At 42.8% G+C, this 17,031-nt stretch overlaps 1 protein-coding gene across 1 annotated transcript in view; it reads right to left on the reverse strand.

Annotated features, from left to right (window-relative positions):
• Nucleotides 1-8,965: 8,965 nt before the first annotated feature.
• The window catches only part of beta-PheRS (phenylalanine--tRNA ligase beta subunit), a 37,996-nt gene continuing 29,930 nt past the window's right edge, over nucleotides 8,966-17,031 (reverse strand). The window contains exons 9-10 of the mRNA XM_080283919.1: nucleotides 15,171-15,378; nucleotides 8,966-10,063 (exon numbers count right to left, since the gene is read on the reverse strand). Of these exons, the coding sequence (XP_080140045.1) occupies nucleotides 9,891-10,063; nucleotides 15,171-15,378 (381 nt within the window). The 3' untranslated portion in view covers nucleotides 8,966-9,890. The remainder of the gene's footprint in view (nucleotides 10,064-15,170; nucleotides 15,379-17,031) is intronic.

The following is a 17,031-nucleotide window of genomic DNA, read 5'->3' on the forward strand; positions in this document are numbered from 1 at the left end:
GGATCCTGAATGTGTGAAGGTAGCCGCTGGTGTGGGTGCTGACTCAGTGATGAGATAACAATTAAAATGAAACAGAAAAGTAGCCTGATAGATGAGGAAGCTTCAGGGTCCTTCCATTAATGCCCTTAGAGTGATGTGGTGAGGTAGGGTGATTGTGTGTTGTGTGGTGAGATGGCTGGTATGGATATGGTGTGGTGAGGGAGGCTGATTGTGTGTTGTATGGTGTGAGAGGCTGGTATGCGTATGGTGCGGTGAGGTAGGGTGATTGTGTGTTGTGTGGTGTGAGAGGCTGGTATGGGTATGGTGCGGTGAGGGAGGCTAATTGTGTGTTGTATGGTGTGAGAGGCTGGTATGGGTGTGCTGTGTTGTGGGATCAGTGAAGTGACGAGACTCAAGCACCTTATACTCGAAAATCATTAGTGACAGTCGGACAGAGCCTCTCCTAGGGATGCTGCCGTATCTCAAATATGTCCTTGTAGTGGAGGTGTGTGGCGCAGGTCCTCACTGAACGACGGTCGGGACAGAAATGACGGTTTTGGTTTATATATTGACTCTTGGCGTGATAATTTGGTACAACAATCCATAGAAACTGTTAATTTGACTATCACATCAATTTGCTGAGGTGATTAAAGCGTATCAAGATTATTACAGGCACAAAATAGTGAAGGTCAGGTTTGCCAGGTCAAAGCTCTATCCGGGATTAAATTAACACTCAGATCACGCAATACCGAACCGCATTTAATTACTGAAAACGTTTTTGTCAAGAATCATGATATTTCGTTAATATATATCCCCTAAATGTTTTTTTTATGCACCTTTTAATTTGCATAATAACATCCTACATTGAGCCAGGTACGTATGGCATCTGTGTTGGCAGGGAAGTGAAGCCAGTGAGTCATTAATGCTCCCACACACTCAGGCACTATTTATCTTAATCCCCTTCTTTGATCCTACAGCCAGTACCTGCTGTTCGCTCTCTTGCACCTCGTGTTTTTCTGAATCTGACCCCTTCAGTGCCTTAACTCCATCCTTGATTATATCAGCAAACGGCCTAGCACTGGGAAGCACCTTTTGCAACTGCCCTAGAGGTATCTAATTTCCTTTCAGTGACCTCAAGCCTCTGGCTGACTCCCTCACTTGCCTGAATAACCTTTCGGATCCAGTCGGCTAATCCTCCATCAGGATGAATTCCTGATCTAAGAAAGTCTTTATACCCGGCTTCACAGCTCTCACTCCTCAGCATCAATAAAACCAAAGTGGAAGAATATTTCACAGGCACAGCAGCCCAACTTTACCTTCCCCAACACTTTGCCACATACACAAGTTTGCCTACTTGCTATATTGCAGCAGTAAGAGAAACAAAAAAACGAATTTCAAGACAAAAAAGGTGGGTGAGGGGACCAGCGCCCCACACAGTGCTGTCACTGTATGTTTCAGCCCTGGGACCTGAAACAATGCTGAAAGTATATTTAAAGTATGAGCTGAAAATTTTTATAGGGTGTCTGGCAGGTCACTAGAAGCAAGTGGGATAGGACTCGGCTTCCTCACCAGAAGAGATATACCCAAATTACTGAGGTGCCGCTAAAGATTGAAAGATCTCCAATGAATACTTTTCCCTTGTTTCGAGCTTTATAGCAGCAACAGCCACTTTACATGGAAACAGACCCCATTGGTTACGATACTACCCGTTTACCCCAGACCCGTGTCAGCACTTTTTTTCTTTGCTTTTTTTAGTTTACCCTTTCTCCTACCGGAGGATTTTTCTTTTACTTTAGGGAAGGCTTTTCGTGAATAGGTTAATGAATGGTATATCTAATCTCTTCATCTGTGGTGGATGGGGGCGCCCATCATCCACTCAGCTAATGTAGAGGTGTCATATGATCTCTACACTGACTGACAAGCCAAATGGTTTCCTTCACGCAGGAAACCATTTACTACGCTGGGTGGTAACCATATAACCGGGGTTTCTGGCAGAGTTAAGTGTCTCCTAGATTCCTTTATCCAAAATCACTTAATCATGGCAGTCGTTTCAGAAAGCCTCGGAGGGCCCAATACCTGCCCAAGGCCCCAACCAAATGGACAGACTCGCATGGCCAGAGCAAGAGGATGGAAGTGGTGAATGTATTTAAGAGTGCGAGATATGCCGTGATGGCACTGTCTGAAACGAGGATGAAAGGGTGTGATGTGGAGGAGTGGGAGGATGTGAAATGTGTAAGATCGGGAATGAATGGGAGAGGAAGATGCAAGGAAGGAGTTGCTTTGTTGATGAATGAGGTGTGGCAGAGTGGAATGAGAGACTACAAATGTGTCAGCTCGAGCTGTATGTATGTCAAGTTCAAGTTTGAGAAGGTGAAAGTGGCAGTTATTGTAGCATATGCACCGTGTGAGGACAGTAGCGAGAGAAAGACGGGTTTTGGGATGAGCTAGATGAAGTAGTGGGAGAAATGCCCAGGAGCTATAAAGTTATCGTAATGGGGGATACTGGTCCTGGGGATGACATAATGGGTTGTTATGGAGCACCAGGAGAAAATGATAATGGGAAGCGACTAAAGGATATGTGTCAGGAGAGAAGGGTGTGCATTTGTAACTCGTATTTCAAACACAAAGATGCACATAAATATACATGGTATAGAGGGAACGAGGATCGTGTTGAAAGAAGCCTGATTGATTACCTGCTCGTAGAGAGGTCGATGATGGGAATGGTTGCTGATACGAGGGCCGTGAGAGGACGATGTGGAGGCCTGTCAGATCATATGATTGTGGCATGCAAAATCAAGCTGAGAGGAGTGAGGTGGATCAGGAGAGGAGCAGTCAGGGAGAAAGACTGAAAGTTGAGAAGCTGAGGATAAAAGAAATGGCAGATGATTAAAGGACCAAAGTAGAGGGGGAGTTAGAATCAGTGAATTGGAATTAAATGGATCTGGACAGCCTGTGGAATGCATATAGGGATTGCTTTGTTAGGAATGCTAAAGCGGTGTGTGGTGGCAAGAGTAACAACAAAGAAAAAGGTTCAGCATGGTGGGACGAGCAGGTTAAGAGAGCGGTGGAGGAAAAGAGGAAGTGGCTAAAGTGGTTACAGGACAGGGGTTCAGTTGAAATAAGAAATGAATATATTGATGGCAAGAAGCACGTAAAGAGACTAGTGAAGAGGAAAAAGAAGGAGATAAATGATGATCTAGGAAGAAAAATGAATGTAAACTACAGTATATGGTACTCTGAAAATAGGATGTTATTCTGGAAAAAGGTGCGGAAATGTAGAAGTGAAAGCAGAAAGAAATGTGATGGCATGAAGGATGTAGGTGGTAGCCTAGATTATTAATCCATAGGGATGAAGGAAGGACCAGATGGAAAGAATATTTTGAAAGCCTAATGAATGGGAACAGAGAAAGCAGAGCGGCTATAAACATGACTGGGTTTGGGGATGTGCAGAGAATGAATGCAGTGTCAGGAAACGTGACACTCGCACAGGTGAAGAATGCTGTGAAGCTGCTGAAAAATGGGAAAGCAGCTGGGGATGATGAGGTGTATGCAGAGATGCTTAAATGTAGTGGATAGAGTGGAATGAAATGTTTGTTGGAGATGTGAGAAGGCATGGATGAGTGAAACCGTGCCACCAGAGTGGAAAAGGTTGTGATTGTACCCCTGTACAAAAATAAAAAGGGGAGCGAAATGGGTGCAAGAATTATTGTGGCATAAGTTTAATGAGTGTGGTAGGGAAGGTATATGGAAGAATTATTAATGAGAAAGTAAGAGTGATATCAGAAGTCCTAGTGAGTGATGAACAGGGTGGCTTTAGGAGTGGCAAAGGATGCAAGGATCAAATAGTTGCAGTAAGACAGAGAGCAGAGAAGGTTTGTGAGAAGGACCATAAGGTGTTTATGGCATTCATGGATCTGGAAAAAGTATACGACAAAGTGGACAGAGAAGGACTGTGGAAGGTTTAGCGCATATACGGGGGAGGCGGCAGCTCAGTCGGTAGAGAGGTGGGCTGCAGTCCTACCGGACCCAAGTTTAAATCCCCGCTGGGGCAGGGAATAGTTTAAGGATTTGAATTTAATAAAAACAAACTTTACTGATCTACAAGAAGACCCGTCGCCATGTAAAAATACCCCCGCTAATACCAATACACCAGTCCTGTATGAGACAGCCCTAGCATGTATCCAATATGGACGGTGGATGTTAGCGCCGAAGTGGTGACATGTAGAGGTGTATGGTATGTAGGAGGACTACTGGGCCTTTGAAGCAGGTTGTGAAGCCTATGCCCAGAGTCAGACACATTAAAAAAAAAATGGTAAGCAGCTATGAGTTTTTATAATGGTAGTGAAGCATGTGTAAGGGTTAATGGGCATCTAAGTAAATGGTTCACGATAGGTGTGGGCGTGCGAAGGTTGTGTGATGTCCCCATGGTTGTTCAATATATATATGGATGGGATGATGACAGAAGTAAAAACAAGAGTAATAGAGAGAGGGATGGCGTTGGTAATGAATGGTGATGGATGGAATATCTCAAATTTCTTGTATGCTGATGATGCAGTTCTGCTTGCAAGTACCGGACAAGAACTTGGTAGGCTAGTGCAGTTTTCTGATGTCTGTGAGCGTCGAGCCTTAAGAGTAAATGCTGAAAAGAGTAAAGTGATGGTTATTGAGAAAAATGGTGACTCCCAGTGCGATATGTAGGCCTAACGGTGAATGGAGAGAGGCTGGAATTGGTGAGAGTTCAAATACCTGGGTGGATAGAAAAAAAGAGACGAAAATGTGCAAAAGAAGTGGAAAGTAGAGTGACACAAGGAAGAAAAGTAGCTTGTGCAATGGCCTTGATAAGAAACAGAGGCTTGAGCGTTGCGGCTGCACGATGCTAGGAGTGTTAGTGCCAACTTAAACATATGGATGTGAGACTATTGTGTAGCATGAAAATGCAAAGTCAAGAGTGAGAGCAGTGGAGATGGGACTGCTGAGGAGCGTACGTGGAGTACGGAGGGTGGATAGGATACGAAATAATGTGATTCGTGAAAGATGTGGAGTGAGGAAGTCTGTGGACACCAGAATCGAAGAGTGTATTGAGATGGTATGGTCATGTGGAGAGAATGGATGACAATAGTGGTGAAAAAGGTATACGCTATCTGAGCGAATTTGAACGAGGGAGGAGGCAAGGTATGCCAAGGAGAAGAAGAGATATGGTGGATGTGTATGTGAGGAAGAGAGATTTGGAAGTCAGTGAGGCTAGGGAACTGACAAGAGATCGAGCTGGCTGGATGAATGTTGTGAGGAGAAGTACATGATCAGGGATTTGGCACCCCTTTTTTAACGTGGCAGCGGCGTCCGGACTGACTCAATCGAATACGTTTATGTGAAGCTACAGCACGTGGTGAACGTTTTTGGCGTGTCCGATAGAGCCAGAATTCCGAGGGCTTGAATGATAAGTGAATGGAAGCGTGGCCCACTGGACTGGGCAAATTTGGGCTGTCTGGACACTGCTACTCCTCACCCTGCCCTAGGGTGGGAAAGGAGGTCTGGATGATGATGATGATTCATTTGGATAAGTGTATCTTAAGCTGAATGATACCGTCAGGTAATAATGATTAGATGGATGTGTAGTGTGCCCTTGAATGATAGGCCTGGGGGTGCTGGGGAGGGAGAATTATGGATAGCGAATAAAGAGTTCTGAGGAAGGATGGGACTTAAATGTATTAGTGGTGGGATGAGAAGGGGCACATTGAGATTGTTTGGGCATGTGGAGAGATGGAAGATGACAAATTAGTGTTCAGAGTGAGAGGTGTGAATACAAGGGTTGAGTAGAGACTCTAGCCTACAGATAGGTTTCTAGGGTGGAGTTGCGAGAGGCAGACCGACGACAACCTGAGACGCGGCCATAGTGTGTGACCTCAGAGAAAAGGGACTGGTCAGAAAGGGAGGGCAGCTATTAGGTGAAAAGGGGAAACAAATCGACATGAAAGTAAATGGCAAGAATAAAATTAAGTGGACATCCTTGCATTCAATAGGTGAATTATTTATATATCTCATCAGTAACATCGTGCATGCCCTTTTTGTTATCAGTTTTGCTGCTGAAAATGCATAAACAGCATGCAGGAGTAGTTGGTCGTCAATTCAAAATAAACCGATAAGAAAGTGGCGCTATGAAGATATCAGTGCCACTTGGACCCTGAAGGTGTGAGAGGAGCCACTGTGTAGGTCCTGACTAAGTAATGATCGGGATAAAAGTTAAAACGACACAGAAAAGTAGCCTACTGGATGCGGAAGCTTCAAAGCCCTTTGGTTAAAGCCCTAAGAGTAATGTGGTGAGGCATGCTGTGTTGTGTGGTGTGAGAGACTGGTATGGGTATGATGTGGTGAGGGAGGGTGACTGGGTCTTGGAAAACCAATCTGCTCGATCAAAACAGCATCTTGGAGGACAGTGAATAAGGTCATAGGATGTTGGGGTTAGTAAAATAGGAAAAAGTTGGTCAATCACAGTCCGGTGAAAATCAAGAGTGTAAGGTGTGCCCCCAGAGAGGTCAAGACATGAGGAAGAATGAGTTCTTGAATCAAAATGAGTATGATGGCCATAATTAAAAAGAGAAAGGTTGACTGTATACATAAAATTACCAATGGAATGACCGTGAAAATTAACTACCGAGTCACCCCATAAGGTGTGATGGCACTTTGTCTCCAAACAGTAGAAGAGGAGGGAGTTTAGTGAGGAGACTGGAAAGAGCAAAGAAATGTATAGGAATGGATGAGAAACAGACTGAGATAAATGTAATCCAACGTTTTAAGTATACTCGTGAGAAGGTGCAAGGGTGAATAAAATGCAAAATTAGTCATCTAATTGAAGAAGTTAATAATCTATTCCCCAATGAACTATATTGTAAGAGGCGTCCCAAAGAGAAGGAATGGAAGGATATCCAGGCAACTGTTCCCATGTAGTACGGTAATAACCACTTCCTCCACAACCCATCACCCTCTGTCATAATACTTCCCTAACTATTTTTCCACTTTGCTCTTGGTTTTCCTCCCCTCCAAACATATAACATTACTATTCTTAACCCCTTTAACCTTTAACCCAATGACATTTTACTCTTCCTAACTTCACTTTTATTCATGTCAGAGAGAGAAATCATATTGTGCAAACAAGGGATGAGGCTATGGCACACCTACTGTCTGACTTGGCTCGTATCTCTGACTGGGGTAAAAATAATCTGGTTGTTTCTAATGCATCAAAGACTCAGTTCTTACACCTATCAACCTGACAAAATCTTCCACAAGAGTACCCACTAACGTTTATAATACCAAGCTCAATGCTACATCATCCTTGAACATGCAAGAGGTTGCATTCACTTGGGACTTACCTTGGAAAGATCATATTACATCTCTTGTAAAATCTGCTTCCAAGAGATTAGGTGTGCTAAGCTGACTCTGTTCCTTCTTTACCCCTGCACAGTTGTTGACTTTATACACGGGTTTTATTCACCCGTGTAGAGTACAACTCTCATGCATGGGGAGGCTCCCCACATACAGCTCTTCTCAACAGGGTGGAGTCAAAGGCTTTTCATCTCATTAACTCTCCTCTTACTGGCTCCCTTCAACCTCTGTCTCTTCGCCACACTGTTGCATCCTTATCTCTTTTCTATCACTACTCCAAAGGTCACTGCTCCTCTGAACTGTCTGCGTGCATCCCTTCACCACTACGACAGGCACGTAGCACCCATCTAGCAACAAATCCTCATCCATTTTCCGTACAACTCTTCAATGCAAGCGCTAACCGTTGCTCCCAGTCCTTCATTTATGTAACAGGTCAACTCTGGAACTGTCTCCCTCTGTATGTATTTCCTACTTCCTATGATCTCCTGCCTTTCAAATGCAGTGTGTCCAGGCATCTCGAAATGAACAGATTTTGAATTTGGCTCTCTTTTGTAGTTTTTTCTTGGAAGGAACAGTTTGTGGGCTCCTGGCCTTTGGTTCCTTCTTCCTTGTAAAAAAAAAAAAAAAGTGGATGTCAGTTTTTAAACTGTCCCTCCAAAGCTAAATAAAACCATCTGGATGCAGCAAGAATAACTTGCAATATACATCATGTTGAACATGGTTACTTAACTGCTAACTCTGTATTTGCTCCATATGGTCAAACAACACTAAAGTTCCAGTACTCTGTTTCATCTTCCTCACTACATCAACCTTCACAAACCCATTCCTTTGTCCATCTATTCCTCCATATAACTTCCCAGGCTGAAGAAGGATGCCTTCACGTGGTCACTCCGATATAAATAGGTAGATCTGTTGCCCAGTAATACAAATGTCCCTCAACTCCCTATCCCCCAAATGATGATGGTGCACTTCAGAAGAAGGGTAACTTCAGCAAGCATTCCACTGGCTTGACATTCAAATAAGCATTAAGTTACAACTCCACAGGCACTTCTTTGAACTTGTCTGAGCAATTTGTGATTTCAGCCTCTTCTTTATCATCTGTGCTGATGAGCAGTATGGACATGGTGAAGGTTAAAATAAAAGATGTTTCCAAGAAGAAGAGGATGCAAGTAAGCACTCTCCACCCACATGGGTTCCACAACACAGAGAGCTATATTCTATTGTGCATATGCTCATGAGTGCAAATAAGCAAACACAACTCCAATTATTATCATAAATGCAATTGCAGACATAAAAGTGATCTACTTCATAATGGTACATAATGAGGGTGAGCAATTAGGCTATTTTGAAATCCAATGATACCATCTCTGAAATCTGATAAACTTATGAATACTGTGCTACTCTTACAGTAACTTTGTAGAAACTTTGTAGTGTGTTTTGTAGATCTGTTATACATATATTAGACTCGTGGACGAGCAGTCGTTATATGAGTAGTTTTGTAAGTAGATAATCTTCGTTCCCTTTTGTCATACAATGACAGGAGAGGTAAAGATTAGTATGGGACTATTTTTATTTGTCTTGGAAATATTAACAAAGTCTCTCACACACGAGTGAAGTATAAAGTAGAGTCCCGCGAGCTACCTCCTGTCTCGCTCTCTCTCTCTCTCTTCCACCCTGTCGCCCATGTTGCTAGCCTCCTTCTCCCTACTACCTGTCGGTTCTATGGCCAGTCTCCTTCTGAGCTCTGTTTGCTACATTCTCGTTTAGCATGGGTCGTGTCAAGTGTGCTATACTGTCGTGGAATCTAGAACACTGTATGTCTGTGTGTATGTACAGCTTCCGGTGAACGATCAACATTCCTTCACTTAAAGAGTTGCAAGCTATTATCCCATTCCCACACCTTGTCTGGTGCTCTGTCTATCTATCTATCTATCTATCTATCTATCTATCCATCATGCATTCTGTTATGATTTGTATTTATAATATGGAGTCCTGACACTACATTCAGTATGAGTTTTAACTGACAGCACAGTACTCCTGAAACCTGAACAGGAACAAAGAAATGCCTTATCAAATATTCATATCTTTATCACAGCCAACACTAAAGATTGAAGAAAACTACCTCCCATTCAGCAACAATGGATGCTAAACCTTTTTTTTTTTTTTTTTTTTTTTTTTTATAAAGTTCTCATAGTGGTGAGGAAGTCCAGGTCTTCTATTTGCTGTGGCCCCTGGCTCATCTAGATGTGAATCCAGTGGACTACAGGACACCAGTGACTTTAGCCAGGTACCCCTCAAGATCTTTTGTTATGCATCTGCTGAAGGATTGTTTGTGCTATGAGTTGCACGAGGTATGCTGTGGTGTGAGGGACTGCATTATGGTGATGGCATAGTGCACTGTCTTTGGCTGAAGTATGTACTGGTAATAAATATAAGAATAGTGAAAGCCACATGAAATCTGTCTTCACTTGATAAATATGATGCTTTTACTGACATGGTTGACAAATTCTAATTTTATTTTTTCACATCTGTCACTGGCCAAAATTGGTGATATCTATGGCCTTTTGAAGATCCAACTCTAGCACAGATGCAGGGTTGTTGAGGTTGAAATTTGTGATGACCTGAGGGTGAACCAGTCCCAAACAACCCACCTCCACTCCATTCACCTCCACACTGCCACAGAAACCAGGGAAGTAGCTGGGATCTGAAAGTAATAGACATCATCACCATCCTGACCTTTCCCATCCTCCCTCCTCTGAAGGATAAGTGAGTAGGCTACAGGTCATCATCATCCTAACCTCTTTCTTTTTTTTTCCACCTAAGGAGGGGATGAGGTGCGGTCCAGGAAATGAGGAAAGAAAATGCAAGAATGGAGAACTATCAAAACCATGCTCAGTGAAATGGGCTAGACACTTTCACTCACCACTCAACTCCCCAGTGAAGGAATACTGAAGAACTAGCACCAAGCCATACACTGGCTATTTGGCACAAAGGCTGGCAGTGAAGTGGTTTTGGCAATGAATCAGCTAGTGATGAAACGACTTTGGCATTAAAGCATCAGGAGCAAGGAAGGATGGGTCAGTGTCAATGGAAGGTCCTTAAATAATCCATGCCATAAAACCCAATATCTAACCTGAGAGGAGTAGTGAAAAAATACAGGCCGGAAGAAACAGAAATATCAGGAAGAGAGGCAGGACTGACGAGAAGAGGAGATAAGTTGGAGACAAAAAGTTCCCTTTTAGTAGCCTCTTACAACAGGCAAGGATACTTGGGAAGTATTCTTTCCCCCCTCCCCAGTGGGTTAATCCTCAGGGAGATATAAATCATTTGAAACTGAACAAATACTTCCAATACACTGTCAGCGCAACTCGACCATGCAAGACAAATATATGTGATATAATTAAATCATCATAGCAACCAAAGTACATGGAGTAATACAATTTTCATTTCTCTTCATTGATCCTTTTATTTGTTGAAGAGGTAACCTTTGTTCATTTGCATTTCCAAAATGATCTGGGACATTGACTGCAAGTTTCCACAGGGAAGTAGGGGAAAAACAGCTCCATATATGATGAAGAGCAACCTCCAATCTGGCCCCTGTAGAAGTGTCTTTGTTTATTAATTTGCGTGTGACAATCGCCCAGAGGTTCTCAATGGGTGAAATATCAGGACTGTTCCCTGGCTAATCAGGAATCCACTCCACCTCACTTGCGCAATGCCAGGTTTTGATGACTTTTGCACTCAGAGAGCCTTGTCCTGCTGCAGCACTTCTGTGCCAGTCGCTGCAAAAGTAGTCAGCCAAGTGGTCGTCTTAAAAGCGAATTTAACATCTATGGTGACATTCTGGCCAATAAGAAGAATAGTAAGGTTGGTTAGCCCTCAATAAGAGAAAGCTCTCCATGCCATATGGGAGGAAGGGTGTTTGACAGTCTGTACTGAAAACTTTGGGTTGCAGGGAACTGACTCTCCAACATGCCACACCTTCTGCTCCTTGATGTCACTGACAAAAAAACATTGATTTACTGATCCACAGAACTCGTCGCCAGTCATCTACAGTCCATGAAGCATATTTCTCTGCAAAAGCCCCTCTTTTTATGCTGGACATCAGTAACATGAGGCTTTTTCCTGGCAGTCATTTTCCAAAATTTCAGTCTCTTTTGTATGGTTCTCTGAATGGTTCGTACATGTCTTGGAGCTGAACGGAATTTTGCTCCTTCAGCTGTCCAGCAGTATGGGGAGGGTTTTCATCCAACTAAATGATAACTGCTAGGCTGCATATTGAGATCTCCAGTCTACCTCCAACGTGTTTGTGGGAGGGTAACTCTGGTCCCCCCCCCCCTCCCTGCCCAGCCTTGAACTTGGTCACTAATTGGCTTACTGACCATTCATTAATACCAGTTTGTTCATTTGGTTTATAGCTGGCTATTTAAACTTATTTGATGACACTTGCTAACTCGTACAAAGTTATCATGACTTGTATAAGGCTTAGACATTGCTAACAAGTGACACTCTCAACTTAAAAACTAAATGCACAAAAGAGGGGGCTGGGGGTCAATCACATGAGACAAAACAGACAGACATCCAAGTAAGAGTGCATAACTTTTTAAAGCTGCTGTTACTGCCAGTCAGGGGGGTAAGCAAGGGGGCAGGTGGTTGGTTTCAAGAAATCATTTACCCCCAGCTGAATTTTAAATTAATTTTTTTTTTTTTTTTTTACTGGCTGCATGAGTACCAAGATGATGTATGTAAACTGATGTGCCCACGTCAACTTCCAGACATGTCAAGTTGTGCTAATTGTAAAGCAGCTTCATGCTTCCATCATAAGAGGGGGTGAGAAAGTAGAAGCTTATCGTTTCTTTTCTTTTCTTTTCTTTTTTTTCTTTTTTTTTTTAATGATTGTCTCCAAAGTACCTATACTTTTTAACTTCCATTTGGTCTTGGTGTATGAATATGTTAACATGAGAATGGTTAATAAGGCAATGACTGGTACATGCTAGACATGATGTTCCACACATACTGTAATAGGAATGATGGTACTCAGTCTGTTACAGAGTGAGCTTTTGTTTTGTGCTGATAATATCATCATCATCATCATCATCATCCGGACCTCCTTTCCCACCCAAGGGCAGGGTGAGGAGTAGCAATGTCCAGACAGCCCAAAATTGCCCAATTCAATGGGCCACGCTTCCATTCACTCATCATTCAAGCCCTCGGAATCCTGGCTCTATCGGATACGCCAAAAACATTCACCACGTTCTGTAGCTTCACATAATTGTATCTGACAGAGTCAATCCAGACGCTGCCACGTTAAAAAGGGGTACCAAAAATCCCTGATCATGCACTTCTCACAAAATTCATTCAGCCAGCTTGATCTGTCAGTCCCCTAGCCTCATCGACTTCCAAACCTCTCTTCCTCACACATTCATCCACCATATCTCTCCACCTTCTCCTTGGCCTACCTTGCCTCCTCCCTCCTTCAAATTTACTCAGATATACCCTTTTCACCACTCCATTGTTATCCATTCTCTCCACATGATTATACCATCTCAGTACACTCTCTTCGATTCTGGTGTCCAGACTTCCTCACTCCACATCTTTCAAGAATCACATTTTGTATCCTATCCACTCTCTGTACTCCACATACATTCCTCAGCAGTCCCATCTCCACTGCTCTCACTCTTGACTTTTCATTTTCATGCCACACCATAGTCTCACATCCATTGTTGGCACTAACACTCCTTCGTGTAAGCCTCGTGCAGTTGCAACACTCAAGCCTACTTCTTAGCAAGGCCTTCATAGCACCAGCTACTTTCCTTCCTTGTGTCACTCTACATTCCACTTCTTTTGCACATTTTCCTCTCTTTTCTATCACTGTACCCAGGTATTTGAACTCTCTCACCAAATCCAGTCTCTCTCCACTCACTGCAACATCACACTGGGAGTCACCTTCTCTCTCAACAACCATCACTTTACTCTTTTCTACATTTACTCTCAAGGCATGATGCTCACAGACATCAGCAAAACATTGTACTAGTCTACCAAGTTCTTGTTCGGTATTTGCAAGCAGTACTGCATCATCAGCATACAACCAATTTGAGATATTCCATCCATCACCATTCATTACCAACGCCATCCCTCTCTCCATTACTTGTGCTTTTACTACTCTCATCACCCATCCATATATATATATATATATATATATATATATATATATATATATATATATATATATATATTGAACAACCATGGGGACATCACACAACCTTGTCCCAATCCCACACTGATCGTGAACCATTCACTTAGATGCCCATTAACCCTTACACATGCCTCACTACCATCATAAAAACTCTTGACGGCATCCAGCAGCTTACCATCTACATCATACATGCACAAAGCCTTCCACAATCCTTCTTTGTCCACTTTGTCGTATGCTTTTTCCAGATCCATGAATGCCATAAACACCTTATGGTCCTTCCCACAAACCTTCTCTGCTATCTGTCTTACTGCAAATATTTGATCCACACATCCTCTGCCACTTCTAAAGCCACCCTGTTCATTACTCACTAGGACTTCTGATATCTATCTTATTTTCTCTATAACAATTCTTCCATATACCTTCCCTACCACACTCAATAAACTTATGCCACGATAAATTTTGCACTCTTTCGCTCACCTTTATTTTTGTACAGGGGTACAACCATAGCCTTTTTCCACTCTGATGGCACAGTTTCACTCATCCATGCCTTCTTACATATCTCCAAGAAGCACTTCATTCTGCTCTCTCCACTACACTTAATCATCTCTGCATACACCTCATCAACCCCAGTTGCTTTCCCATTTTTCAGCTGCTTCACGGCATTCTTCACCTACGCAAGTGTCACGTTTCCTGGCACTGCATTCATTCTCTGCACACCCCCAAAACCAATCATGTTTACAGTGGCTCTGCTATCTCATTCCCATTCATCAGGCTTTCAAAATATTCTTTCCATCTGGTCCTTACTTCATCCCCATGGGTTAATAATCTACCAATTACATCATCATCATCATCATTATCCAATCCTGTGTTGCCCCATGAGGAGCATAGGAGCCCGGGGCTAGGCAAGTTGGTCCTGACATTTAAGATGAGAGTGACCAGCATCACTCATCCTTGAGTGGCATTACGTAAGCAGTAAACCCCAACCACCCCTTCGATATAAACCTGCACTGGCTCAATCTGATTAGAGCGCCACAATTACCCACTAAACCACCAGGGGCCATAATTTGATTATATGGTTACCACCCACCGTAGTAAATGGTTTCCTGTACCATTTGGCTTGTCACTCAGTGCAGAATCACCGGTAGACAGAGGGGAGGGAAAGAATGAAGGAAGAAAAGACAGAAGAGGAAGTGTAGAGTCACCCGTAGGCACAAGGAAGAGGAAAAAAATGAAGGAAAGAAAAACAATAGCAAACGAAGGGAAAGAAGGAAGGAAGGAAAGGACGGGCAGCTACCCGAAAGCAGCACTACATCGAGTGAGTGGATGGTGGGTGCCCCCACTTACTTATAAAAAAAAAAAAAAAAAAAAAGTAAGGTAGTGCTGGAAACAGACCCGGAGTTATCTTCCCCCCCCCCCCCACTTAATGCATTCCCAATACACTGCTCTAGGTCCAAGATAAAAATGAAGATCTTATGCTCATTACAGTGTGTGCAAGTTTTTTAAGAGGCCAGAATTGTCCAACTAGCCCTGGCTGATCATATCTACAGCACAATTTACTTTCCTCACTACAGCATCTGGCTGCATACAGGCAGATTTTTGCCATATTGGTACTTACGATCTTTGCCTTGTAAGCAATATCCTTGTGAGCCACCATCGGGGTTGAATGGAACTTTGAGAGCCACCATGATATTGTCCAACAGTCCCTGTAACACCTCCATGCCCGGCCGCACATTGTAGTTAATGGCACAAAGGTGGCGCTGGTTACGAGCACCGGTACCCCTGGTGGCTGCAGCAGATTTGTCAGTCACCACAACATCTGCAATCTGCACATACACATAATTAATTCTACATTATAATTACCATCAACATCCAGACCTCTTTTTTTCCCCATCTATGAATGGGGTGCTACATCATGGTATTAGACAATAACAAACACCGTACTCATGGAGAGGACTCAAATGCTACACTGACACAGCAGTTTACTGAAACTACCTTTTGATGACCATTCAAAGAACTTCCCAGAAAGAAAAGACTGATGGCATTAGCAAAAAGATCATCCAGCAGAGCAGTTTCACAGAGGTGCTGGGTTTCTCTCCAACAGGTGGGGATACCATCAAGGTATTGTGCAAACTGATTAAGGCATATACTACTGCTAGACCTTCTCTCAGTTATTCATTTCTAAAAGTAAATTCAGTAAATAAAATATGATGATGATGATGATGATGATAATGAAGAAGATGAAATAAATTATTATAATCTCCTACTGAGTCTTACAACAGTGAGAAGGTCAAAGATTTTAAAACTGAAAACTCATATATAAAGTGCATCAGTGACAGGAAAGAACAGTTAAAAGTACTAATATGGGCAATAGTTTCTTAAAATAGGCATTTCTATGAAAGAAAGATAAGAGTTATATGTTCCACTTCAAGAGTGAGACAGCTGAAGAATTCAGAACATTCAGTGGCGTTGAGAAGTTCACATACCCACATTTCTGACTGATACATTCAATGCTGTAAATTCACTTTCCATGGGCAGTGAACTTTTGTTCCTATGAATCAAAGTGTCTCAGTTGTTGTTGTTGTGACCATAGGCTCATCTGAATGTGAACCCAATGGATGACATGGTGTAGCTAGGGGTACTGGAGGCACAAGACTGACTCAGGACATGAGTTATATGAGGGGCATGCAGAGTTACATGGACAGACACATATATAACAACAAGGTTCAAAAGCAACATGGTGTTGAAGAGCTGGAAAGCCTTAAAAGTACCATGAGATAGTTTGGAGCATAAGAGACTGACTACAACAGAATATGGGTGAAGGAGAGGGGGAGAATAAAGTGAAGAAATACACAAATGAAGGCAGTGTGAGCTGGAAGGACAGCAGCCTGATGGCAAAGGACAGGGGCACGGTGACATGGAGACAACTTGTTCATTACCACTCCCTTGAGATTATGGCATCTGACTATAACTTTCCTCCCTGATGAATTAATCCTACAGCATCACCTACAGGCAGATAAACATACCAGTCTCTTCACTGCTTAGGAATACCTGTACTAGTCACCAGATGAAAGTGTGTGAAGCAGAAAGTGTGAAATTTTATGCAAACTTTTGACTATGAATGTTGCTGTGTAAGCCTAGCCTGCCTGAATAAGCAAACCCATCAACTGCAGGAAAGCAATTGCCCTTTCAGGACCATCAAGCACAACTAACCGATGTCCCCTTGTGGCAGACAGCACCTCACCACAATGAGGTGTGGGATTAGTGTGACGCTTTGGTTCTTGGATGGGCCCTGCATTTGCATTTCCACTCAGTTAACAGGCAACACAGTAGGCTCCACATCAACCCATTTTTCTTATTACATGGTTACCATCCAGCATTGTAAATACTATTTCCTGCGTTAAAGGACGATTTGGCTTTTCACTTGGTGAAGAACCACCCGAAACAGAAAGAAGAGTAATAAACAGTGACAGGATGGA

Source organism: Coenobita brevimanus, chromosome 99 (assembly GCF_032717465.1).
Source record: "Coenobita brevimanus isolate Jiangsu-jjx chromosome 99, ASM3271746v2, whole genome shotgun sequence".
Classification (NCBI taxonomy): Eukaryota; Metazoa; Arthropoda; class Malacostraca; order Decapoda; family Coenobitidae; genus Coenobita; species Coenobita brevimanus.